The 25,428-nt window shown below is 39.7% G+C and overlaps 7 protein-coding genes across 7 annotated transcripts; 2 read left to right on the top strand and 5 right to left on the bottom strand.

The window, feature by feature from the left end:
- Positions 1-9: 9 nt before the first annotated feature.
- MONOS_5985 (uncharacterized protein) lies at positions 10-1,652 on the bottom strand (the record flags this gene model as incomplete). Its single annotated transcript, XM_067876180.1, has 4 exons — positions 10-1,101; positions 1,165-1,251; positions 1,303-1,413; positions 1,581-1,652. The coding sequence occupies 4 exons, from the start codon at positions 1,650-1,652 to the stop codon at positions 10-12; spliced, it is 1,362 nt and encodes a 453-aa protein (XP_067733788.1).
- Positions 1,653-1,735: 83 nt separating this feature from the next.
- Positions 1,736-3,385, bottom strand: MONOS_5984 (uncharacterized protein). The gene is made up of 6 exons (XM_067876179.1): positions 3,330-3,385; positions 3,206-3,263; positions 2,410-3,146; positions 2,201-2,258; positions 2,051-2,115; positions 1,736-1,994 (listed from the first exon to the last, which is right to left on the bottom strand). The coding sequence occupies exons 1-6, from the start codon at positions 3,352-3,354 to the stop codon at positions 1,855-1,857; spliced, it is 1,083 nt and encodes a 360-aa protein (XP_067733787.1). The 5' UTR covers positions 3,355-3,385; the 3' UTR covers positions 1,736-1,854.
- A 17-nt stretch (positions 3,386-3,402) lies between these two features.
- Positions 3,403-13,382, bottom strand: MONOS_5983 (uncharacterized protein; the record flags this gene model as incomplete). The annotated part of the gene is made up of 4 exons (XM_067876178.1): positions 3,403-5,406; positions 5,616-12,915; positions 12,993-13,155; positions 13,222-13,382. The coding sequence occupies 4 exons, from the start codon at positions 13,380-13,382 to the stop codon at positions 3,548-3,550; spliced, it is 9,483 nt and encodes a 3,160-aa protein (XP_067733786.1). The 3' UTR covers positions 3,403-3,547.
- A 1,365-nt stretch (positions 13,383-14,747) lies between these two features.
- On the bottom strand, positions 14,748-16,154 carry MONOS_5982 (putative DDE superfamily endonuclease; the record flags this gene model as incomplete). Its single annotated transcript, XM_067876177.1, has 1 exon — positions 14,748-16,154. The coding sequence occupies one exon, from the start codon at positions 16,152-16,154 to the stop codon at positions 14,748-14,750; it is 1,407 nt and encodes a 468-aa protein (XP_067733785.1).
- A 526-nt stretch (positions 16,155-16,680) lies between these two features.
- On the top strand, positions 16,681-17,529 carry MONOS_5981 (uncharacterized protein; the record flags this gene model as incomplete). The annotated part of the gene is made up of 2 exons (XM_067876176.1): positions 16,681-16,914; positions 17,212-17,529. 2 exons carry the CDS (start codon positions 16,681-16,683, stop codon positions 17,527-17,529), a joined length of 552 nt encoding a protein of 183 aa, XP_067733784.1.
- A 4,052-nt stretch (positions 17,530-21,581) lies between these two features.
- MONOS_5980 (uncharacterized protein) lies at positions 21,582-21,980 on the bottom strand (the record flags this gene model as incomplete). The annotated part of the gene is made up of 1 exon (XM_067876175.1): positions 21,582-21,980. One exon carries the CDS (start codon positions 21,978-21,980, stop codon positions 21,582-21,584), a length of 399 nt encoding a protein of 132 aa, XP_067733783.1.
- A 43-nt stretch (positions 21,981-22,023) lies between these two features.
- MONOS_5979 (uncharacterized protein) lies at positions 22,024-22,488 on the top strand (the record flags this gene model as incomplete). Its single annotated transcript, XM_067876173.1, has 1 exon — positions 22,024-22,488. The coding sequence occupies one exon, from the start codon at positions 22,024-22,026 to the stop codon at positions 22,486-22,488; it is 465 nt and encodes a 154-aa protein (XP_067733782.1).
- Positions 22,489-25,428: the final 2,940 nt, after the last annotated feature.

Below are 25,428 nucleotides of genomic sequence, written 5' to 3'. Positions count from 1 at the left end.
CATGCGCCATCATAGCTGAGCCCTCATTTGGCTATCTCCGCTTGACCTTCGCTGATGGGTCTGGCCTTGTCTTTGATTCGGAGAATAAGAAGGCGCATTTCTGGTTGGCTGAGCAGCAGGACTGCCTTCAAACTGCGAATTCGTGCCATCTTCTCTGTGATAAGCATAATTCGCGTTTTCCTCTGCGCCATCCGCAGCGCGGCGCATTTGTGCGCTGTCTTCGCGCGAGTGAAGGTGCTCTGCTGGGGCAGACGATGTGGAAGGAGTCGAAGAATGCGAAGCTTGCGAAGACTGCGAGCGGCTGTCTGGCTGGCAGCTGCGCCGCCGCCTTTCGGGCATTAGAAACTTCAGAAATGTGTCAAATAAATCATTTGGCAAAACAGGAGGCGGAAGTATTTCTGAGCTGCCTCCTTCGCCGGAAGTGCAGGAAGATGAAGAGTACTGTGTATAAGAAGACGATGAAGAAGACGATGAAGATGACGAAGAAGATGATGACGACGAAGATGATGGCATATCAGCCAAGCAATCAGAATTTCTCCCTCTTTCTCTTCTTCCTCCAAACTCTACAGTTTCAATAGGCTGCCCTGTGAGCTGCTCCACTTTCGCAGCCAAGTCTGGAAGCTGCGGCAGCAGAATCTCTGTGAGCTGATCGTACAGCGTCCGCGACCCAATCGGTTGGCGCGGGATGGCAGATTGCTGCACAGACGCTGACCGTGAGTGTGTGTGTGACGCTGGCGAAGAAGACAGTCCAGGAGCAGATCGCCTGGGATTGCTGGAATCGGCCTCTGATGCTGCTGAGGCGTCTCTTCCAGCATCAGTGCCTCTATCGTTAGCTTGAGCGGTTTCTCGCGTATCTTCAATGCGCTGCTCTTCTTGTTCAGCCACATACATTGGTGGTGCGGGAATGCTTCGACCGTTTCTTCGTTGAGCAGCTTCCGATCTGGCAGATGTTATTTGCGGCTGTATTCTTTGAACAACACTTTCACCTGAAGAATCAATATCGCTATTGCTCAACTGCTTTTGTCTCTTTGCACGAATTTTTATAAGTTGTAATATTTCAAGATAATCCTTTGGTGGATCAAAGATAACTGAAAATGGTTGCTGAAATAGAAATAATAATCCGAAGATTGATAATTAAAAATTTGATAAAATAAACAGTCAAACATGATGACAGTGAGGGCACTGTAAAGAGTGTTGCGTTTGTGTAAGGTAAGCAACTTGGGCATCAAAATAGCAATGAGTACATATTAACTTAAAAAATGAAGATGAATAATCGCAAATAGGAACAAAATGTAAATTAACCTGATGGCAGCACGATGTTGAATTGATAAGTTCATATTCGAACAAGCAAATTGGACACGTTATCACATTAGATGCCGTCAGGCCATCTGGCAAATTTTCTAAAGAAAGAGACTAAAGTACGATTAACAAGATGCTTTTTAATATAAATTAATTATCAACCGGAAGAAATGGAGATAGTGTTCCTTGTTTAATGGCTTCGACAAATGTTTCAAGCTTAGCCCTTACCGAAGGATGTTTCTAAAAGAAAAATAGAAAAATAAAAGTTTGAGAATGCATACAAGTTGCTTTTTCGTAAGACGCTTAGGCTCTAAAAATCCTTTTGGAACGTCAGTGCTGGCAGTGGGTCCCATGTCTTGTTTATAACTTTTTAGTGAATTTTTTTGGAAATGATCCAGAAATTCCATAATTGTTTAAAAACAAACTTTTGGATAAATTCAATTCATTTATTAAAGCTCTTGTTTAATTGAGAAAGACAAAACAAAAAAGAAAGAAAGTGATGTACAAGTTAAATCTGAAGTGAAAAACTGTTGAAAAAATAAAATTATAAAACAATTATTTTTCTGTTGGAATTCCGCATATAGCGCACAATTCTGTTGCAATTTCGCATATATGTTGATCCAAATGTGAGGTAAGTTCTATCATTCTCTTTGGAACAATAAAACTCTTCACTTTGTCAATCGTTGCAAGAGTACCTGAAAAAAGTTTGGAATGATAATTACAAAAATCATTTATAAAAAATGAATCACACCTTCATGAAGAAGATTTAGAAGAAAATGAAGTGAGTGACTAATTAAAAATTCATTTGAAGTCGTCCTAAGCGGTTGTAAAAAAAGAAAGAAAGAAAGAAAGAAATTGTAAATTTAGAAAATGTATGATAAAACAAAGCAGTTTCACAAACATGTACACTTTCTTTGCGACAACAAGAAAATCTCCGTTAAGAACCACAGAATGATTGGCTATTCAATTGTTTTGAAAAAAAAAAGCGTAAAATTATAATGATTTTTTTAAAAAGAAATTCAATGAAGATATCATCACAAATAGAATGAAGATAAATATCAAATAATCCTCAAAAAATAAATCCAAAATCTGATCATATAAATTTCAGACCTTCAACAAGTGCTAAATAACGCAAACGCCTCATAGCCTTTATTCTGTCTGTTCCATCTTCAGCATCTGCCACCATTCTTTTCAGTGTTTCAACTGCAGGATACATTTCCCTTTTAATTTCTTTGCCTTGATAAATTGCTCCAACGCATAATGCAATGTCTTCTTTATTGCTGTCATCTGCCTCTTCGTTGTGATATAACTTCATCAAAAGAGTATCAGCTTGGAGATCAAATAACTCTTTTGAAAGTGGATGTTCTTTTTCATCGTCTTGAGATTCTTTCTCGTTAACAATATTTACAAGCATTGTTATTCCATGATTCCAACATTCTTGACTGTCGTTTTCCAATAAATTTACAGCCACAGTTAGTATTCCCATCTCAAGGAGTTTTGTTGTTTCAATGCCTTCTGCTTGAAATACAAATTCATTCAGAACATTTGATTCCCATGACTTTATTTCAGCAGAATGCTTTTTAAGCTTGTTTATGATTTGAAGAACAAGGCCGTCATCAATTGCAACCTCGAGACTATTTGGAGATTGATTCATAACTGTTGCAATCAAAGAAAAAAGAAATTTTGTTTCTTTTTCATCTTGCTCGATTTTCAATAGCTTTGCTAATGCAGTTAACAATTTCCTTGGCTCGATATCTTTGAAGCAATTTTCATGATCATCAACATAATGCGTCAGAAGATCTTTTGACATTTGAACCATTTCCCCTGAAATACTCACATCATCTTTTCTGGAAAAAAAGTTAAAGGTTAATTATTTGTACAAAAATGTTGGTAAAAACGCTCATACAGCATTGGATTCAAAAAAACATTGACGGAATTGCTGAAAACATCAATCAATGTTTGAACTGCAAATTGTCAAAGTTTTCCAAGTTAGTTCAGTTAAATACAAATAAGAAAACAATCTTGCATACTTCCAGGCTGTTCCTTTTGGGCCATATCAAAGTTTTTACAAAATGGAAATTTTCATGAACCATATTAAATATCTTTAGAAAAAACTTCTTTATTGTTAACAGCCAAACGAAAAATAAATATTCATTGATAAAATCACATCTAAAACATCATGAACATAACGAAAATATAAAACATAAATCTGAAATGTGGATACATAAATATTAAACATAAGTCAAAATCAAGAAAGCCCACTGAAGCAAGAATCCCACATTCCTTTTTCTCTCTTTTCCAGAATGTTTTGCAGCGCCATAATTTCTCCTTCAGTGTCAGTCACAAGAACATTCATCATTCGCGTGGAGCATCCTTCATCGCTGCTTTCGCATCCGCCCACAATGATTGCCTCCTCCACTTTGCTTTCTGCTTCACTCAAAGCAGCAAACAGCTTTCTCACCTGTGTCAGCACCGTCAGCGGCCTCGACGCCTGCTGCTTGTCAGCCTCCGCCGGTGCACTTGCAGAAGAAGCATAAGTCAGCCCCGAAACGATTTTCTCCTTGATGGCTTGGATGGATGGCAAGTACTTCTGTGCCAAAGAAGGGTGGATGCGCTGGATGAGAGGCAAAGAGCGTGTGTCGATGGCTGACTGCATTTTCGTCCACTGCACAAGCAGAATCGATGACAACATCGACGTCGCGTCTTCTTTCGAGAACTGCAGCGCTGGGTCACGCAGCGTCTCCATCCAAGAAGAAGAAGAAGAGGAGGAGGAGGAAGAAGAAGAAGAAGGATATGAATTGGATTCTTCAGTTAGAGAAAGAGAAGCAGAAGGCGAATGATAAGCAGATAAAGAAACCACTCCGTTTCCTGCTCCTGACTGTGCAGACGAGCGAGGAGGCAAAGATCGCATTCCTTGTCCTCTTCCTTGTCTCTTGTCCTCCTTCCCCTTGTCTTCTGCTTTTTTCTGTCTGATTGTGCTGTTATTACTATTGCTATTGCTATTGCTGTTGATATTATTATAATCATTTCCATAAGCATAACCACCAGCACTGTTATCTGGCGTTCCTGCTCGTGACAGCGCTGGCGACTGGATCGGATGCTGAGTGCTGATGAAAAGACTCCGCAGCGCCGCTGCCATCGACAGACGCGTCGCTTTCTCCTGCAGCGGCATCGGAGGTTCGTTCGACGCGGCTTTCGATAGTTTCGCTTCGGCAGCAGCAGCAAGCGAGGCATAAAGTGGAGCAGATGATTGAATGATGTCTGGCTGTCTGCCACTGCGAGAATTTGCACGTGACGGCAGGGCAGACAAAGGAGACAAAGAAGACAAAGCAGGCGACGCAGCAAGTACAGAAGGATTGCCTCCTCCAACACTTTTGAAGGGAGACAGAAGTGAATTAACTATCGCCACGAGTGTGTTGTTGCGGTCAGCCGAGCACAGCGACGAGGCAGAGGAAGCCGTTCCACAGAGGTTCTTTCGGAACAGCTCGTTCACACGCACAATCTCCACCAGCTGGCCGATTGTCATCTGCGGAGCCTCTAGTGAGGGAGCAGCTGCCACAAACATCTGCGCTGCTTCTGCTTCGCTGAGCATTGGGCAACTCTGCATCAGCACAACACTGAACTCTTCAGGAGCCACTTTGCCGTCGCAGTCGGCGTCGACGCTCTCGAAGAGATCGGCCACGTGCTTCAGAAACAGCAGCTCCTGCGAGTCGAAGCAGCGCAGCATCACATCCAAATACTCTGTCAGCTGCACATACGCCATCACCCCACCTCCACTTCCACTTCCACTTCCACTTCCGCTTCCGCTTTGTCTGCTTCCTCCGCCTGTCAGCAACACCCGGCCGGTTGGAGATGCTCCTCTGCTCTCGTTCACTCTCTCTGGTTTGTCTCGTCGCACCATCCGCCGAATTGCAAGCGGCAACGGCGAGCTGAGCCCGCTTCGCGTGTCGTTGTTGCCTGTTGCACTCTGTTTGATTAACTGCTCAGCACGTTTGGGCTTAGTTGTTTGGTTGTTTTCTGGTTGTGGAATCTTTTCCATGTCGAATACTTCGTGGTGGTTGGCTTCTTTTGAAGAAGACTGCTGTGCTGCTCTTGGGTTGTGAGGCACTTTTAGAGAAGAATCAGAACAAAGAAAAAAGTTTATAGAGAAAAAAATATTTGAAAATAATGATATTTTCAAATAAATCAAAGAAAATTAGCCGATTTCATTTGATTTCATAAGAAATCAGAATAAACAAGGCAGGAAAAAACAGTAAAAATGAAGCAAATAAACAAAACATGAACAGAAAATAATAAAAAAAAGGTTGTAATCAAACTGTTGTTTTTCTGCGAGCATTCGATCTGTCTGGAGTATGAATTTGCAGCATTTGCAGGAGCCATTCCGTCGACAGGGATGGAAGACGGAGCAGCTCCATGGCCTCCGCCAATCGCTGGATGATATTCTTCTTCTTGCGACGATGATGAAGAGGAAGAAGAAGTAGATGATGATGATGAATTCTGTTGATTCGATCCAGTTTTCTGTGAGGGAGTTGGCAAAGGCAGCGTCGATGGCGAAACAGTTCGTGAAGCAGGAGAAAGAGAATAGTCCTTTGGACTTGACGAAGTGGAGTGATCTTTTGAATAATCAGGCTGAAGTGATGTGTTGTTGGCAGCTGAGTGAAGTGGAGGCAGAATGGAATTGTCTTCGAGCGGCTCTGGTTTTTCGGTCTGTTTTTGGTGTGGAAGAGAAAACTGGCTCTGTGAAATGTTTGTTAGAGAATCATTAGTTGATTTGGATTCAATGTTTGTAAGATAGTCAAGAGAAGAGGAAGAGGAGGAGGAGGAAGGTGATTGTGATGTGGTTGATGGTTGATTTGATGCAGATGAGTTGTCTGAAATGGAAGCAGCAGCTGACGTGAAAGCAGATGAAAAGTGAAGTGCAGGTGAATTTGGTGTGGGTTCACGATTTGAAGAAGAGGAAGAGGAAGAAGAAGAAGATGATGATGATGATGAAGGATTAAATTGTGCATCTTTTGTCGGTTGTGAAGATGCATCAACTTGAGGATCAGCTGATGTATTAAATGTGTTCTTTTCGTTTGACTCAATTTCTCTGTTCCTCTTTTCTTTCAGTCTCTTTTGAACTGGTTTTGACTGTTTCGATTGCTGTGAGCGTGCAAACGAGGTTCGAAGTTGTTGGGCAAGTGCATTTGAAGACGAAGAGGATGAGGATGGGGAAGAGGAAGAGGAAGATGAGTTTGAAGCAGCAGGATCCATCTGATTAGAATTCTGATTGAATGTGCCAGATAAGTCAGCATATGCACCTGTATTTCCAACTCCCTGCATCTTCACATTCGCCTGCCTTCTGTCCGACATAATGTTATTCTTCAGCTTCAGTCTGCTTGCAGCTTTCCCAGCGATCTCCTCCAGTGCTTCTCTGAGCGTGTTCCAGTCTCTGTCTGTCAGAAATGAGAAAAACAAAGCAGCAATCGACAGCGCAATCGGGAACGGGATGTATCCAGGCGGCACACGCACCCCGGCAGCGCCGGCAGCGATGAAGGAGCTGGTCGCATTCAGCGCGAGCCGGCGCACAAGCAGAAAGAACGAGACGTGGCCGACGGGGTACTCACCATCGACAAACTGGGCAAATGTGTGCACTTCTTGGTTGCTGTCCTTGTATGCATCGATCGTGTTCACCATCTCCCACCCCATCTGCTCCACAAGTGATTTGATTCCGTACCTCTGAGTGATCCACGCATGCACATGGGACGGGAATGCAGTGCGGGTAACCAGCTGCCGGTCACATGCTGCATCAGCCAGCTCTTTGTCCTCGTAGAGCATCCGGATCAGCCGCAGCAGCCAAACAAGCGGCTTTCGGTTGTGTTCAGAAGCAGAGCCAGTCAGCAGCTGGCGGATGGAGACACCTGAATACGGTGAAAGCGCATACAGCTCCTTTCGTCGTGTGCTTCGGTTGCTCAAATTGTCATCACAGACTGTCGAAGTACTGTGTTTGGGAGACAAAAATGACAGAGTAACTCCCGATCGCTCTGTGTCTGCATTCTGTTTGCTTCGACCGTTGCCTCCAAGCAGCTTGCTGAAGTCCAGCGGACTTCCATTCCTCATCGCATTAAACCCGCCTGGATCTGCCTCAAGTGCTCTCCTCCTTCTCCTCCTCCTTCCTCTCTGATCTGCCTCGTCTTTCTCTCTGTCTGTGTTCCCATCGCCATCAAGTGGCCCTGTTATATTCACCAGAAGCGATGGATCTGCCAGCTGCTTCTCCAGCCGCATGACACGCTCATAGCAGTCCACAATCACCGCCTGCATCTTGAACATTTCCCGCGTCGTCGGAGCCAGCGTGCCCTGCGTGACTGTCTGTGCAGCAAACGAAGGGGTGATGAGGGGAGGGTAGTTCTGAGACGCTTCCTGTTGCTGTTGTAGCTGCTGTTGCTGCTGCCACTGGACTGTCTGTGAATGAGGCGATGGAGGTGAGCCAGAGAACGGCGAACGTGGGTGTTGTTGAGACGGAGATGCCGGTATGAATGAAGAAGACATGGGCACTCCTTGGAACGATGGGGATAAAGGCACAGAGTATGCAGGAGACTGCACTTGCGATGTACTCGAAACAGACAGAGCAGTTGGAATGCGGATGACGCGATTCTGTTGTTGTTGCTGTTGCTGCTGTTGAGGCATCTGCTGCTGCTTTTGTAAAGATGTGCTTGGCGACAAAGTAACTGCTGGATAACTTGCTGAACGTGAAGAAGAATGTGCTGAGAGCTCAAAAGGCGACACAGGTGAGCGTGATGCAGGCGACAGCGGAGGAGGAGTCATCTGCGAAACCTGAGAGCGCGCCGTCTGCACCTGCAGCACTGTCTTCCGCAGCTCTGTCTTCAGCCGGTTGACTTCTTGCTGCTCCATCGTTTCACCTGCTCCACTTTTGGCTGCTGCATTCACTCCATTCGACTCGTCGAATCCCAAACGGAACGAAGGATAGTCAGCCCTGTCGTCTTCGTCTGTCACATCATCAAAACTGAACTGGCTGCTTTCTTCGTCAAATGTCGAGCTTCCTCTTTCTCTCTCTTTTTCATCGTCTGCCATCGCCGACTGCTCAGACCTTGCGCTTTTATTGTTACCAACTTTGCCTTTGCTGCTTCTCTTTCTGAGTCTTCTTCTTCTTCCTCCTCCTCCTCCTCCTCTTCCTCTTCCCACAGAATGCACCATCGTGTTCGCCTCCAGCTCCTCAATTCCTGTCTGCACGATGTCCATTGCTGAATACAGCTTGTCAATTAGAGAGAACGTCTGTGTTCCTCTTTCGACCATCACCCGCTTGTGCTGCGGACTGTAAATAGAGGCGAGATACGCCTGTGCTGGTGACGCGCCAAAGATAGTCGACTCTGGCTGCCCCGAAGAAGTACCTGTGGAGACAGCGCGTCCGTCAGAAGAAAGCCGATTGCCTCTGCTTTGTGGAGGGAGTGAAGAAGTCGCAGAAGAAGACTGATTGCTGCGACAAGCTGCAGATGGGGAGGAGCGTGGAGACGAAGGCGACGAGGTGTTTAACGGCGAGACCTGCCTGCTTCGAGGTGAGTTCGTGCGGCTCAGAGCAGCCATTGATCCCTGGTATGTTCCAGCCGCATATTCGTGCCTGCGCTGCATCTGCATCTGCTGCTCAGTCATTGGAGACTGCCTGCCAGACGCTGTGGCGGAAGAAGGGTTCATCAAAGCCAAGTCAGACAGAGGCACATTCGAAGAAGGAGCAGTGGAGGAGATCAAAGCAGTTGGGGAGGTTGATGAAGATTCTCCGTAATCGAAACCGTCTGACGGATGAGGAGACATGTCATAGCTGCGCGACACAATTCCAGTGGAAGATGAAACCGACTCTCCAAACTGCTGACTTGTTGCGCTGTTTTCGCCTTCGAATTGGTTTGAGCTGCTTGCACTTTGTGCGTATTTGCTGCTGGTGCGCCCTTTGACGATGACTCCGTAGCCTCCTTTCTTTGTGGTCGAGCCTGTCTTCGCATGCGGCGCAATGAACCTGCTTGTCAAGATGGTGTCTTCGAGTGTTCTGGCTGTTGTTTCGGCTGCTTCTGCAAAGAGCACAAAGCCGTCGTCGCCTGCATCTGCCATTCTTTCTATGGCTGATGGAGATTCCGTTGCTGGATGCACCAGCCGCTCCCACTTGTCTGCTTTCTTCCAGAAGTACTGGTTGACTTCCTCAAACGAATCTGGCGCAATTGTGATCTCTGTGTTCACTTCCTCATCCACTCCAGGTCTTCTGGTATATCTGTCGCTGTCACCTTCAAGCTCCCTCGCTCGTTCTCTTTCTTTCTCTCTCAATCTCCGCTTCCGCTCTTCCTCTGCTGCCTCTGCGTCCGCCAGCGAGATGCGATATGGCGTCTTCGTGTGTGTGAGGTAGTTCTCCAGCTCCACTTTCTCCTGTTCTTTGATCCATTCGTCATACGCCTCCCGCATTTCAGCCGTCGTCCACACTGCCACATCCACACGGTCAGGGCTCATCGACTGCTCTGGCGAGACCAGCACGCCCATGTCATTCTCATCTGTCCACGTCGACAGCGACACCATCTGCTTGACGTCTGTCTGCGAGCCGCGTGTCTCAATCGAACCCCGCAGTGGTCGCACTGGTGTCGGAGAACGTCGCCCACCGAAGTCAATCGATGTTTGATTTTCGCCAATAGCCATGTTGGCGCCAGCTCCTGTGCCAAAGCAGCTGCCCTGTCCTTCTCCGATAGGAGATCGTGGAGATATGCCCACAGACACAGTGGATGCTCTCCAGTCGTTCAGAAACAGCGCCGTCTGCATTCCACTTTCGCGTGTGGGCGGACTGCCAGCGGCGTCGCCCAAGTTCCGGGCGCTAGGCATCGGCGATGTCTGTGTGTATGACTGGCGGAGGATGTCGTTCCGCACTTTCTCCATAATCTCCTCTCGGCCCAGCGACTCTGTGTCCACCCCCATCTCTGCATATCCCCCGTGTTCTGTAGCCGTCCAGTTGTCAGTCGACACGATAGAGTTCGTAGCAGAGGACTTCGAGGCATACCTCACCAGCCTCTTTCCTTCCGTCGCCGGCTCGTCGATAGATCGCTTGGATGCTTCGGAGATTGGCAGAAGCTCCATTCCAACGAGAGGCACAGGAGACGTCGCTTCGCTGCGTGTTGGATACTCTTCTGTGCTTCCCGTTTCCTTTCCGCTTTTGTTATTTTCCTCGTCTTTGCCCTTTGATGCACTCTGCTTTTGGATCTGCATCATCTGCAGCTCCACGCGCAGATCAGCAATCTGTCTGTTTTTCTGTGCCAGCTCATCCATCAGCTCCTTCGTCCTTTGTGACGATGACGAAGAAGAAGAAGCCATCGACACTCGAAGCAAATTCCCGTCTCCGTCTTTCTCTCTTTTGAAGTCGTAACTTCCTCTTGTCCGGATCTCTGCATCGTTGTCTGCCTGTTCATCAGCTGTGCCTCTCTTTGCACGCGACTCCCGTTTATTCAGCTCTTTCTCTCGTTCGTCCAACTCGTTACGGAACGATTCATTCAGCTTCTCCTGTATCTCCTTCTCTTCCTCAAACTGCTTCTTCGACAAAAGCAAGTTCCGCTCTTCTTCTGCCAGCCTCTCTCTCTGCTTGTCCAGCTCGTCCATCATCCGCTCCAGTTCTTCCTGTGTCATCGACTGGCCTTCGCTGCTTCTCATTCCTTCTTCTCCTATCTGCGTGTCCAAACTGGCTCGCAAGTCTGCCTTCTCTTTCTTCAGCAGGTCGCACAGCGCCTCCACACGATAGAGTTCTCGCTCTTTCTCCTTCATCTGCTTCCGCAGCTCCTCTGCTTCCTTCTTGTGCCGCTCGCATTCCTCAGCCATCTGCTTCTGCTCCACTTTCAGAATGCTTACATTCTCATTCAGCCTCTTGTTTTCCTCCAAAAGTGACTGCACTTTCATCGCGAGCGCATTCTGACTCTCTTCCGTCTGCACCTCCTGTGTGCTCGGCGGCGAAAGCAGCGAAAGCGCCCAGCTGCGCAGCTCTTCGAGCGAAAGATGGTCGGTGTTTGTGTTCGTTTCCTCCGCTTTCTGGTTGCTCCTCCGCCTTTCTGCCTCTTCCAGCAGCGCATCACCCACTGCCTCGTCGATGTCTGCTGCGATCTCCTCTTCTCTTTCCAGCACCCGCCGCTCCAGCACTGCTTTCGCCTGCTGCGTCTGCGTGAGCGACGTCTGCAGCGCAATCACCATCCGGATCTTGTCTTCGAGATCAGACCGCAGCGCAATCACAGACTTCACCAGCGAGTCGCACTTCTTCATCATCTTGAAGTTCTCGTCCTCGTAAAACTGCCTCAGCTGCCGCTCCTTCAGCGTCTGCGCAAGCGCGTCTTCGCGCTCTTTCTCCAGCCGCGTCATAGACAGCGCAAGCGTCCGCACCTCGTTCGACAAGTCGATGTAGCTGGACCCTCCTTCCACTTCTGTGTGGTCGGCCTTTGCCGCCTCAAGCAGCTTCGCCAGCTCGCCTTCCAGCTTCTCCTTCTCCGCTGCAAGCTCCTGGCGCTTCTCCGCCAGCTGCAGCTCGACCTCCCGCAGCGACTGGGAGAGCGGAATCGCTTTCTCCGCTTCCCGCACGATGGTGTCAAACACCTTCTGCGTGAGCCGGCCGCGGCTGGCGCACTCCACCGCGATCTGCCGCACCAGCTTCTCGACCACTGCCCTCAGCGCTGCGAGTCTGCGCTCGGCGTCGGTTGGTGCAGCGTACAGCTGCATCGCCTGGTCGAGTTCTGTGTCGAGCTGGATGACCTCTTCGCGCGTGCCGGGGAGATGGTCAGAGAACGTGCGGCGCGACCAGCTGACGTCGCGGTGCTTGGTGTCGAGGAGAGACTGGTAGACGGTCAGCGTGTTGATGGAGCGGAGGCTCAGCGAGGATGAGGCAGTGGTGCGCGGCGAGGAACCTGCGGGAAGCGCAGGAAGCGCCTGGAGAGTGCTGAAAGAAGAAGAAGATGATGATGATGATGAAGATGAAGATGAAGAAGAAGAAGATGATGATGATGATGATGATGATGAAACAGAAAGTGATACAGGAGAGTTCGGGTTAAATGAAGACATAGAAGAAATAGAACGGGAAACAGGATGAACGTTTTCGGAAGATGCAGCAACGCACGAAGTCGCATCTGGGCTGGATCTCCTCATGAATGAGTATGACGATGAAAGAGGTGAAGCTGTTGATGAGCGTGAAACTTTCTGCAAATAATCAGTGAATCCAGATGCTTGAGGCTTGCTAAGAGATGAGGAAGAGCGAAAAGATAGCGGAGGAAGAGTTGATGGGGAGGTTGTTGCTGCACGAGAAGAACTAACATTTTCAAAAAGTTGTATGTTAGATAAGCTTCTATCTTCTAATTCAGTTTGAAAATTTTCAATTTCAAATGATCTTCCACGAAATCCTAAATGTAATTTTTCTTCGTCATTTGCGAAGTTATTTGCAAATTTATAACTCTTTCTATCTGTAAGTTGAGTTGACAAAGATCGTCGTGGATATTCGCCAAGTGAAGAATGATGATAATATTGAGGATTTCGTTTCTTTGCCCCTTCTTCTGCTTTCCGAGAAACTTCTTTTGCTGATTCTGAAGGAAGAACAAATCTTCGTCCAAGATATTTTTCAGCATCCTCGGATGGTTAATTTTAGAAGATGAAAAGATGATGGTGAATAGAAAACAAACAAAAAATGAAAAAAATTTACAAACATTCACAAATGAATCGTGAAGAATAATGCTCGAATCATTTGTCCGTCTTTGCGGATGATTCTTCGTCTTTTCCTCAATTTTTTCTTGAGAATAAGGTTTAGGCCTAGTTCGAGCATCTGAATTGTTGGCTTTCGCTGAGTTAAAAGTTGTTTCTTTTATAAGTCTATTATTTTATTTTATTTTATAACTCAATTAAATTTCATTGCTTTAGCTTTAAAAATTTTCAAACTTTTCAGGATTTGCATCAAAAGTGAAAAAACCGCTTGATGTTAAAAGAATATTTTCCCGATTATCCAGGCATTTTGAGTCATTACTTTCTTCAACACAAAATGGAGGATGTATTAATGAAACATCGTTATCATTATCTGAAAGATGACTCTCAATGCTCATTAAACGCTCAACAAAAGCGACAGAACAATAGAATTAGAAAAATGACCCATTATATATTTCCAAAAATTGAATTTTCTACGGCACGTTCCTAATAGGTGGACATAACCCTAAATAAATATATTTTTCCATGAAAATCAAAATAATTGAGAATTAATTATTTGTTTATAAACTTCTTAACGTATTGAAAACAACACTAATAACTTTTTAGTTAAGTATTTTTTGATGTATTTCAATTATGTTATCTTTAAAATGCAAATATTTTCTGTTTGAGTGAAAGAAAGCGCAACTGAAGCATGAGAATATTGGATAAAGTTATTATTTTGCTGTTTTATTAGGTTTATTTTGGCTTTCAGAGTTTTCATTTAGAAAATTATAACCAAAAAATATAACTATTTAGCGTTATGTCCACCAATTGGGATTGTGCCATTTCTTCTTAAAACAAACAACAAACTTATTGTACAGATATCGCATTAAATACCGGACATCGCACAAAATACGGAAAAGATCGTTTTCTCAATAACCACTCAAAGAGAAAATCTGATAATATTCCTTCAAATATATCAAAACAAAGCTAACTCATTTGGCATACCGGACATTCATTTCCGTGCAGACTGAATATTTAAAAAATAATTTTTAAAATCTCGGAGAAATTTGATTTTGATTTTCTCTGAAATATCAAAAATTATTTTTTAAATATTCAGTCTGCACGGAAATGAATGTCCGGTATGCCAAATGAGTTAGCTTTGTTTTGATATATTTGAAGGAATATTATCAGATTTTCTCTTTGAGTGGTTATTGAGAAAACGATTTTTTCCGTATTTTGTGCGATATCTGTATGTGTTGCACGAAAAAATTAAACATTCATTGACATCAAAATAAAGAAATGTGTTAATATTTGAGGTTTCAATAATACTGAATAAACGAATTGCAAAAGAAAGCCTAAAGTTCAAAAATCACTTGTTATTTGGGGGAAAATACGAACTTTCAAGCTTAATATTCACGACTCGTCAAAAAAATTATTATTGCATATTTGCAAGGAGTTCACAAAGTTGAACAAAACATTCCATACTTTTCGGGCGGCTCATTCTTTATTAATATGTTATTGAACATTTATAAATATTGATCATTTCCCACAAAAGATCAAAAATTTGTTTCTTTCAAAACACGTAGAAAAATAAAAAATCCACTCAAAGAAACAGATATTCACTGTTCTTGTTAATTGTTAATTCTTTTTGTATTATTGAAATTAAAAAAAACAAAGATTTGATGAATATTTCGTTTATTTTATCATGTTTTTTTTGAAATGCTCCATGAAATTTGAATGAAAAAAACTCTAAAACATATCAATTGTTCACCAAGTGTTGTTTATTGCGGAAGTCCAGAATAAACTGGCATCTTGTCAATGTTCATAATTCCCCACTCTCCTCCTTTTGTTTGTCTTGTTTGTCTTGTGCATGACAGTGGCAATGACTTGTTGTCCAATTTGACAATTTCAATCACTTTTTGGAAGCTTTCTTCGAAGATCCGCGCTGTTGAAGGAGCTCTGTGAAAATCATTCACAAGTCCACTTTCTTTAAAAGCAGAAAAAATGTTAATCGACGAAGAAACTTGCAGAATAGCATTCACTGCAACCCACAAAAGTTGTTCCACGCTGTCGTGCGTTGAACCCGACCTAACCTGTTGAATTTGAAGCTTCCAGAGAGAGAAAATTGACAAATCCAATGACTGCAACAAATGTGTGGTATTTGGAGGTAAAATCAAAAGCAATATATTTTCATTAGCAAGTCGAGTCAATACGTTGTCCGACAAGTGTATTCGGCACCCATCAAGCATCAACACCGCTTGTGCATGTATATCTGGCAAAATCATTCTTTTAATGTTGACATGAGGAATGAAAACTTTCTCAATCCAGTTTTCAAACAACTCCTTTGTAAAATAAGACGAATTCCCAATTTCAACGCAACCATGAATTCCGATTTGATAGCCAAAAGATTGAAGGGATCTAATGTTGAATGGTTTTTGTACAAGAAAACAAGGAGGAACAAAAGTTCCATCAAGTGAAATGCAGTGGAGCAATGATTTCCTTTTTTCTCCTCTGTCAACAGGCGTGTGATTAATTTCACGATTTTCATTTGTTCCGATTATAAGGTTCACCTTTCTTGTATCTTTATGATCATGATAACCTGATTCATCAGCACAAAAGATCATTGAAGAATATTTTCCATTCACATATTGAGTCAAGTAATTTTTCCAGGTTATAATACTTTGTTCCGATATTTTCATTCTTTTTTCTTCTCTCACGCTTGAAGGAACGATCATCAATTCCTCGCTATGCCTTTTTATGAATGAAGAATGAAAATTGTGAGAAGGAGCTTTATGACAAACTTTTGCAACAACGGCTCTTAGCGTTTTCGGTGTGATTTGCTTTCTTTTATCTCTCAAATTTTTCAGTATTTCCATGACTCGTTTTTCTTGCTTTCGAGTCATCAACATGTTCTTTTTCTCAATCACCTTTTTTCTTATATATCCAGTTCGAATCTGGCAGACAAGGCTCGGTGTGCAGTTGAGTGCCTTTGCAATACGCACGTTTGAAGGTATTTTTGCTTTTCTAATTTTGCAAGCGTCGAAGAATGAACGAATTAATGAAACTTTTGTTTTTGAAGGTTTTCGAGACAAGAAGGATGAAATGAAGTGGAGGTCTAATTTTGGAATGAATCCTGTTAATGTTGTTTCAAATGAAGATATAGAAAAAGTCGATAATGTTGAAGGCATTTCCAGTAAAAAGATAGACAAATATGTTTAACCGAAGCAACCATAATAATTTAAGAATCATTGTTGCCAACATTTAACAATTAACATGAATTGTGAGTGACTGAACTAATTTTCACTTTTATTTGTCACAAAAAATTCAAAAAGTCAGGAAATTATGTTAAAGCGCAAAAATGAATAATTAGTTGGATATGATCTATCAAAATATTTCGCACAATAACCTGTGTCCCAATAATTAAGCAAAGAAATGTGAAACGAGATAAAATGTAAGTTTATTTTTCCAGTATCACCAGAATGGGAAGAAAGCAACGATCACTGCATTCTCTGTTTCGGTGATTGATCTTTTCATTTCACTGTCATTTGATTCATGTGGTGTTGGTGCCAAACGGTAATTCCTTCATTACCAACTCAACCTCTTTTCATTTCAACATTTAACCTGAAAAACCACTGTTCCATTTGCGCTTTCGCAGATTAAGGAGAGTATTTTTGGTTGGTTCGCCTTTCTTATCCTTGTGTTGATATAGCACTTATGCTATTGGTTGTGCTTCTGTTGGATTCGAAGGCTTATCTTAAAAAAAGTCTAGCAGAAAATATATCTCATCAATCGTCTCTTCTTTTGGAATCTTCAAATTTTTCATTTTTTTCATCATCATCCACTGCGATTGGCCTTTCTGAGATATTTGTCGCAGCATCAAACGCGTTTGCAGCAGCAGTGGATGACATCGAGAGTCGGCTGCGGATTATGGTGCCAAAGGCGGCTGAGGTGTATGTGCGGCACATGCAGCTGTAGCAGCTGCTGCTGTCGCTGCGGGAGCTGCAAACGCAGCGTGGATATGTTGTGGCTCGGCGGGGGGTGCTGCATGTGGGTGTTGTGTGTGCGTACGATGAAGCGCTTTCGGCGATGCTTTCTGTTCCGCTGGTGGCGCAGCTTCAGTCTCTTGTGGTGTCGGAGGGCACGAAGTCGGGGAGCAAGCGGATTTTTTCAGCGGCAGATGCGAATTCGTTCATGTCGATCTGCGATCTGTTTGACCCTTCACTGCAAATATGGTGATCGCAACAGTCGAGGCGTGTGGTTGTGAAGCTGGATGACGAAGTGATGGAGCAAAGGGTTGCAGTGTATGAAGTGAGGGAGATTGTGGAGAATGGAATGGAGGCCGTTTGGCTGAGGATGGAAGATGTGGTTCTGTCACCAGAAGCGATTGCGCTGGCTGTGCTGGAGGAGCGGGAAGAAGCAGAGGAAGGAGAAAGGAGAGGCAAAGAGGGAGAAGAAGAGGGAGAAGAAAAGGGAAAAGATGATGGAGAGAGAGAGGGAGGTGATGGGAATGAGGAGAAAGGCAGGTATTTGACAGCGCACAGAGAGTTTGTGGAGAGAATCTAAGAAAATCAGGGGAAGCTGGAAGAAGCGATGGTACCGCTGGTTGTGGAGGCGCTTGGGTTTGTTCGGCAAAGTTTTGTGAAGGCGGGGGCGGATGCAGACAAGTTGCATCATTATGTGCTGAAGTGTGCAGCACTTCGTCAGCTGATGGTATCCAACAAAAGATTTCGTGAGCAGAAGAAGAAGCAGCAGATGGATCTTTGGGCATAACTTCAGATAGAAGTTCAGAGGGTATGGGGAAAGATATTGAACAGGTGGAAATGTCGAAGAAAGGTTTGGCAACAAATGAGGAACAAGGGGGAAAGTGCAGCTCTATTGATTTGGAGAAAGAAGGAAGAGCATATTTTGTATGAGGAATCTCTGCATTTGAGGTTTTTGAGGCTTGTTGGCGAAATTTCGTGTGGGAGCTGGAGTGACTATCTGGTGGCAATGACGGTTACGGAGGTGCTGGTGGAGCTGCGTACAGAGCGGGAGCGGATTGAAAAGAAGCCGGATTTGGAAAAGATGATTCAGCCGGACGGGAAGATAAGCATCACGTTTATTTGGGAGAGGCTGTTTGGGAGGAGAGAGAAGAGAAGAGAAGGGTATGGAATTATGAGTTTGGCATTAGATGGGGAATTGTTGTATTTGGAAAACAGAACCAGGAAATGAGAGATGAAAAAAAAAACGAGAAGACAGAAACAAATGAAAGAATGAAATGAATAGATTTGCGGAAAAGCTGAGTGTGGCGACAAGGAAAATTGTGCATTTGAGGAGAGAAATCTTTGATGGGTTTAACGAATGTGAATAAAGACAAGAATTTCATTAATATTTTAGTTATTTCTTATTTGAAAGAGATAAACAACTGTTCAAGCAGCACTTTTGAAAATAGCTCAAATTTGTTCTTTTTTCATTAATTCATTATTGACATTTTTTAAAGAATATAAATTTATCACTTCTTCATATAGATAATAAAAATTTGATTTTCACCGTTTTTTCCTGAAGACAACAATCATAATAATGATTGCTTTCATCTCTGAACTTGACCATATTGCACTGATAAGATATGATTTTGGTGAATTGGGATGTGAAGAAGAAAAAAAGAATAAAAATTGCTTTTTTTGTTCATATTCTTTGAAAACAGCCATTTAAATGACATTAGAGGAAAAGATTGTAACAGAGTACAGGCCAGACAGAAGTGCAGAAAATGATTGAGAAACAATCAGATAATGAATATGTTGACGAGAATTGGTAAGAAGAAGAAGAAGAGGAAGAGGAAGAGGAAGATGAAGAAGAAGAAGAAGATGATGATGATTTTGTTGATTATAATGAATTAGAAGTAGAAAAAAGATGTTTGCCACAAAATGAATTGATATGAGCCATATGAACTCAACAAATGCTGTTGAATGGAGAAGGCGAAGAAAAAGACTCATTGTTTAAATTTGCAATCGTGCTCATCTATTTTGAAAGTTTTAATGAATTCCAAAAATGACAATGAAAAAAGTGAATTCTAATTACTTTCCAGAAAACTAGTCAAAAGTGGCAGAGTTTGAATTCGGTGTGATTACAAATAAGATTCAATTTGCTTTGAGAGAAAGCACACATTTCAGTTTATCCAATCGAAGAAAAAATGAAAAAAATGAATTTTTCTGAGTGTTGAAATATGAAAAAAGATTTCAAACTCATTCCTTGTTGAAACACTTCAATTTGAAGGCTATTCAAACAAAAAATTCTCATATTCGAAGAAAACGTTCTTTTCATCCGCCAAATGATAAAAAAAATCTCATTTATGAAGAAAACGAAAGAGAAGAAGAAGAAACAATATTATCCTCAAAAATGCAACTTAAAATGGATTGTCACCAGGAATGACGTTCAACATAAAAAATGCTGTTGTCTGGAAAAAACATTATTCAAAAAATAGATAAATAATTAGTTTTGCATTGATTATAAAATATACTCAAAAGAACACACCTGCCATCTCTTTCGCAAATGCAGAAGATTGTCCAATCATTAATGTTGCCATTCTCCTTTTCCATTGTTTTCCTGTGCTCCTTTCTCCAACATCCTTTTTTCTCCTTAAATATCCTTCTTTCTATGTTATCATCCATTTTCCTCACAAAAAAATTATTTCTGCATTTTTCAATCCAAGAGCCGTCCAATTGTTGTCATTCCATTTCGCTCTCTTCCAAATGCTTCGAAATCGAATTTATTTTTCATCCCCTGTTCAAGTTGAATACGAAAAATTGCAATCCACATGTGCTGATTGTATCTTGGCAACCACCTTTCTTCTGATATTCTGCTCAGCAAAGCAAAAGAATAATATTTGGATAACTTTCCCATACGAAAATTCCAAAATGAAATTATTAAAATTTTCATATTTTCATTTTTCTTTTCAAAAACAAGAGGTTAACAAATTAATTCACAAAAAAAAAAGCAAACACATTTAGATATTAAACACGATTTTTAACTTCTTTTTGTTGATGAATTGACCATATGGAACTGATTATCATTGCTGATTTTGAAATTGCATAAGTCTGTTTTTTTATGTTTTTTTCTATTTCACTATTATATCTTTATTCTTCGAGAATATAAATTGATTCGAAGAATTCACCAAAATATCATAGATGCTCTCAAATTGAAATTTTATATATTTCCATAACCCAAAATGACAATTGTGAAACAATCTCTTCCTTTTATTAATTTGACAATCTATTTTTATGTTGCATTCTTAGAGAAATGTCGTTATTGACATTAGCATGTATTGTTTTATGAAAAGTTTTTTCAGAACCTTTGTTTTGGATAATTTTTCACAATTATTTGGACAAAAATATTCATGAAACCAAATTTGTTATTATTTTCTATTACAAAGTCAAAATTTTCTAAAATATAAGTTCTGAAAACTTATTAATTGTGCTTTGAATTCATATTTTATTCAGTTGCAAATTTTTTCTCTGAAAACGCTTGAAGTGCCATATTTTCCCCCATTTATAGATTGTGCAAAAAATACCGGACATCGCAAAAAAAACCGGACAAAAAACTTAAAAATGGTATGATCATTTCCACGAATCTGTGATTTTAGTTTTATTATTTTGTGTATCATAAATTTGTTAAATTTAACATTCATTCTAAGAATATTTCAAGAAGTTAGAAATATATTCTTTTTATGGGATGATAAAAAATATTGCTATCAAAAAAACAATGAAATTTGTTTGTGGAAGAAAAGAGTTTTAATTGAAAACTCAAACATGCAATGTTAATTATTGCAGAAGCAACATTTTCAATAAAAACAAACAAAAAGAAGCAATTCCGATGTTAAACAACAACAATAACAGTTATGAATTTGCTTCTCGAGAAAAGATTAATGATGTTTTATGTTTGCAGCTTCATGAATATTCCCAACCATAAATGGAAGTGAAAAATATGACTGAGCCTCCTCTGTGAAAACCTGGGACTTCTTCGCATCGAATGCAAAATTTTTTAGTCATGAATTTATTTATGTTTTCTTGTTGAATAAAGATCTGAATCGAATGAAGTTTGCAAGGTGTTTCATTAAGTTGAGCGGTTGTTCTTCTTTGAGGTGAATATTGCATTTGACAACCAATTGAAAAACTCACAAAAAATAAAGAATATTCTTTAAAAGGGAATGTTTTCAAATCGATTTAAAGATGTTTCGCGTATTGGTTCATTCTTTTCAAATTCTAACAACCTTGTTAAAATTTTTAAATTTTTTTTTTGCAATCTTTTTTTATCATTTAATAGAATTTCTAAATAAACTCGATTCTTTGTGAAAGTCTGATGTCCTATTTATTCAAAAAGTGAATATCATAAAAACTATTTGTTTGTAGTGATAAACAAAAATTTGTCAAATCTGATTCTATTCATTGAAAAGACAAAAACAAATATTTGAATAATTCCAAAAATAACAATTCGCTCCATGAAAAAAAAAATCCATTTTTTTTAAAACAATAACATAAATAGAAAATAAATTTTGAATAACAGAAAAAATTGAACTTGATAGCAATTGAGTATTTTTATCTTCTTTTAAATCATTTCTTCTTCTGTTTTCTTCTATTCTACTATTCAATTAATTTCATCCAAAGCTTGCCATTCGCGTCTCCTGTCCTCTCCCTCGCCAACTGCACCATGACCAGCATCAACTCAGAACAGTTGAGCCAACAGACTGCTACCAATGGCGGGTGTATCTCATTCGCATCATCTGCCCCTGCCAACACATTTTCAGTGAGTGACACAGCCTTCTCCAGCTGATCTGTGAGCGAGGATACAAGTTCTGGAGGAAGAGGCGATGCTCTCATGGTCGAGTACAAGGATGATTCAGAAGTGTCAGAATCCTCCTTTGCCATCACCAATATCGTGTTTTCAGCCAACAAGGCCAGTGTCGGAAGAGATGTGTATTTTGTGTGTGAATCATTTGTAGCTTCTGTGAAAGAGCCCATGTTCGCCTTCATAACAAGCATCACTCAAAAAGATAATTCGATTGTTGGACATGATAGAACGCAAATGTTTTGTGATTGGGATGTGGACTTGTTCATATTTCTGGATGGATGCTTTTCTGACAAGGTATTTGTGGATGGGAAATCTGGAGCGGAAGAGATGTATTGTGGGTTGGAAAAGGCACCTTGTTTGAGTGTGAATTATGGAATGGAGCGTTTGAAGAGAACGCTGAATATTAAACAGGAGATTATTCTATGTACAAAATCGACTGTTACCGGATGTGCAGATGTGAGCGGGATTAGTTTGAAGGCAAAAACTGATGTTATTTTGCAGATCGAATGTCAAAGGGAGGTGAGTGGCTCTCAAGAATGTGTTCTGAAATCATCATCACATTCATATAAGAAGTTCATTGGGATTGTTGTTCCTTCCAGTTTTAACAGAACTGTCAAATTTGTTGTCGATTCAAACAGGCAAAATTACGAGTTGCACGTGAAGAGTTGCGTGATGAGTGTTGTTGGAGGAAAGTGTTGAACAATATGATTTGCCTTAATCAAAAATTAAATGAAGATTGTTGAATTGGACTCTGTAATGAATTCAGATGTGAAATCAGTGATCCAGAAGTTTTTTTCTCTAGGGAAATGTGAAAATAGTGGAGAGTGAAGGAGAATTCAAAATGAAGCTAATGAGTTGAATGATTATATGATTTCGGATTGAGTGGCGAGTTGTTATTGGTTTTTCAAAATTGATCGAGGATTGTCCATATTTAGTCGCTCAAAACTCCATTTATCTTTTCTTCAATTATTTATCAACACAATTGTTAACATTTTTCAAAATCTGAATCGTTGAATAATCAGAAAAAATCATTTTGAAAACAAAAATCAAACAAATATTTTTTTATATTTCTTGAAATTTGATTTATGGCATGACGATCTTGAAATATCACACACATGAAAATTTTCGTTCATTACTTAATTAACGTTAAAACGATTGTGAATAATAAATATATGAATTGAAGGTTTGTTTAATGGATTGCGTTGTTACAAATAATGTTTCTATTAGTGAATCCGGATGCTTTATAATTTTAGGCTCTTTGGCTTTTCCACAATTAATATAAATATATTTGGATTCAATATTTGAATCGTTCTTTCAAGCAAACCATATTCAGACAAATACGGTTGCTCATTTACTCTTGTTTTATTTTCTTTTTTCTTATAGATGTTTTAAACTGTTGATCTAGTTATATTTTCATGTGTTTTCAATGCTTTTGATATTTTTCTTAGAGTTATTGAACTCGATTTATTGATTTTGTTGATTGAAAAGAAATTTTCGTTTTGATTCCTGTTTTTTGTTTCAAAACTTTTGAAGTTATTTTTCAAAAATCATTTTTGATGATTTTTAGGTTAATGTTAATGTGATGAGGAAGAGACTTGTCGATATTCATTTCCCTGTTAAAATATATAGTATTTAGTATTATTGTTTATTGTTTTTTATTTGACATAATTTCGTTTTCCAAATAGAAAAAAAATAAACAGTTTAATTTTCGTATGTGCGTATTTGTTTGTGAATCGATGATTTTTTCCTTGCAAAGCTCCTTTTATATATTAAAGTTGAAGCAAAATTGTCACGAATATATATTGCAAAAAAAAAAAAAAAACAATAAAGATTTAATGGGATCAATATCTAAATATTATTGAAATAATAGGAAAAACAATTTTATTTTATTAGCATAATGAATTTTGACACTGCTTGTTTGATTAGGTTATTATTATTCTCAAACCCTTTATAGTTAATGTTGTCCGGTATTTTATACACAATCTATATTTAGAAACACATTTTTGATTCTTTAAAAAGTCGTAAAGTGCTCGACAGTGTACAAAATAATGGGGGAAAAAGATATGTGATTATTTTCTAATCCCTATTTTCTCTAACTGAAATTTCTGTTTTAAAATCCACTTTGAAAATTGAAAAGAAAATACAGAAATTTTTTGATTCCTTTCAAAAATAATTCAATAATGATCATATTCTCAAACATAGTCATTTTGAAACGATTGTCATGTTTTTTCTTTTGTGTGTGAATTATTATTCTTTAAAGAAATAAAATCTTTGAAAAATCAACACCACGAAAAAAGCTTCAGTTGCAAAAACTATTTTTCTTATAAAAAAAGAAAAAATAATGGTAAGTTTTTCTAATAATAATCAATAACATAACGATGATGATTATTTTTTATGAAAACTTGATGGATTAAAAAATTCAAAAAGTGAATTCAATATAAACCCAGATCAAAGACTGGATGATTGCTCATTGATTATTTGACAAATTATTTTTGAAATGTATATTTTTATTGTATTAAAAAAAAAAAAATAAATAATTTTCATCGTGATCAAATTACAATTTCTATTCATATAATTTCATTGAATAGAAAAAATATGAAAGCAATTACAATTTTGCGAAATATTCTGATCAACTATATAATTATTTATTAGCCTAAATCGAAATATTGTTAGTGTCAATAATTGCAGATACTTTCAATAACTGTGGACAGTTGGATTATCTCAACTACCGTTGACAGTTCCATTTGTTCAATAAGTCCAATTATTTCTTCAATAAATACAAACTTAAAGACAAAATGAAAAGAAACAACTTTTTCTCCAATTTAAAAAAAAATATCTTTTGTGAGGCACGTAATTTCACATCTATCTGTCACATAAGTTTGAAAACAAAAAATGTTTAACAATGAATATAAACGATATCAAACCATCAAAGGTTGTTGAGATAATGATACTGTTCACGGTTATTGAAAGTTTTCACCATTATAAACACTGGCTGAATGTTTGAATGAACTTTTTTTTTCAACCAAAAAATTGAATTAAACTGACTTTTCAATAAATTACATTTATGGGAAAGAAAAAAACAAATACATACACACTTAAATTATGTCAAAAAATATTTTTGAAATGTTCCTTTTGTTTAATTAACAAATAGAATAAAAATTACATATTGCTCTCAAATTTCTGTTCACACAGACCAAATTTTTCTGTAATGGAAACAAATTTTTGATGATGATATTATATTCATTCTCATGAAATCTGGTGAGTGGAAACAGAAATTTGATCGAAATATGATAATTTTTCTTTATTTGAAAATTAAACAAAAGGAACTTTCCAAAAAAATTTGGACATGTTGAATTTGAAAAATCAAAAGAAAAAGTTAAAAAACAGAACATAATTTTTTCTTTTATGTTGCAAGAAAAGTCAAAAATCGATGCAATTACCTTTAGCTTAACACAGTTTTTTTGATTATATCTGATTGTGATTACACGTGATGTAGCTAAACACAAAAAAATAATGGAAAAACAATAAATAAATAAATACACCAAAAATTATTCAAAGTCGGAAAACTTTCATTCAAAGTCGAAAGTTTTCATTCGAAGTCGAATAACTTTCAATCAAAACGAAATTTTGAGAAAAAAA

Source organism: Monocercomonoides exilis (assembly GCF_001643675.1).
Source record: "Monocercomonoides exilis strain PA203 chromosome Unknown scaffold6-2077815, whole genome shotgun sequence".
In the NCBI taxonomy this organism is placed as follows: domain Eukaryota; phylum Preaxostyla; order Oxymonadida; family Polymastigidae; genus Monocercomonoides; species Monocercomonoides exilis.
This window is presented reverse-complemented; position numbering and strand designations above follow the sequence as displayed.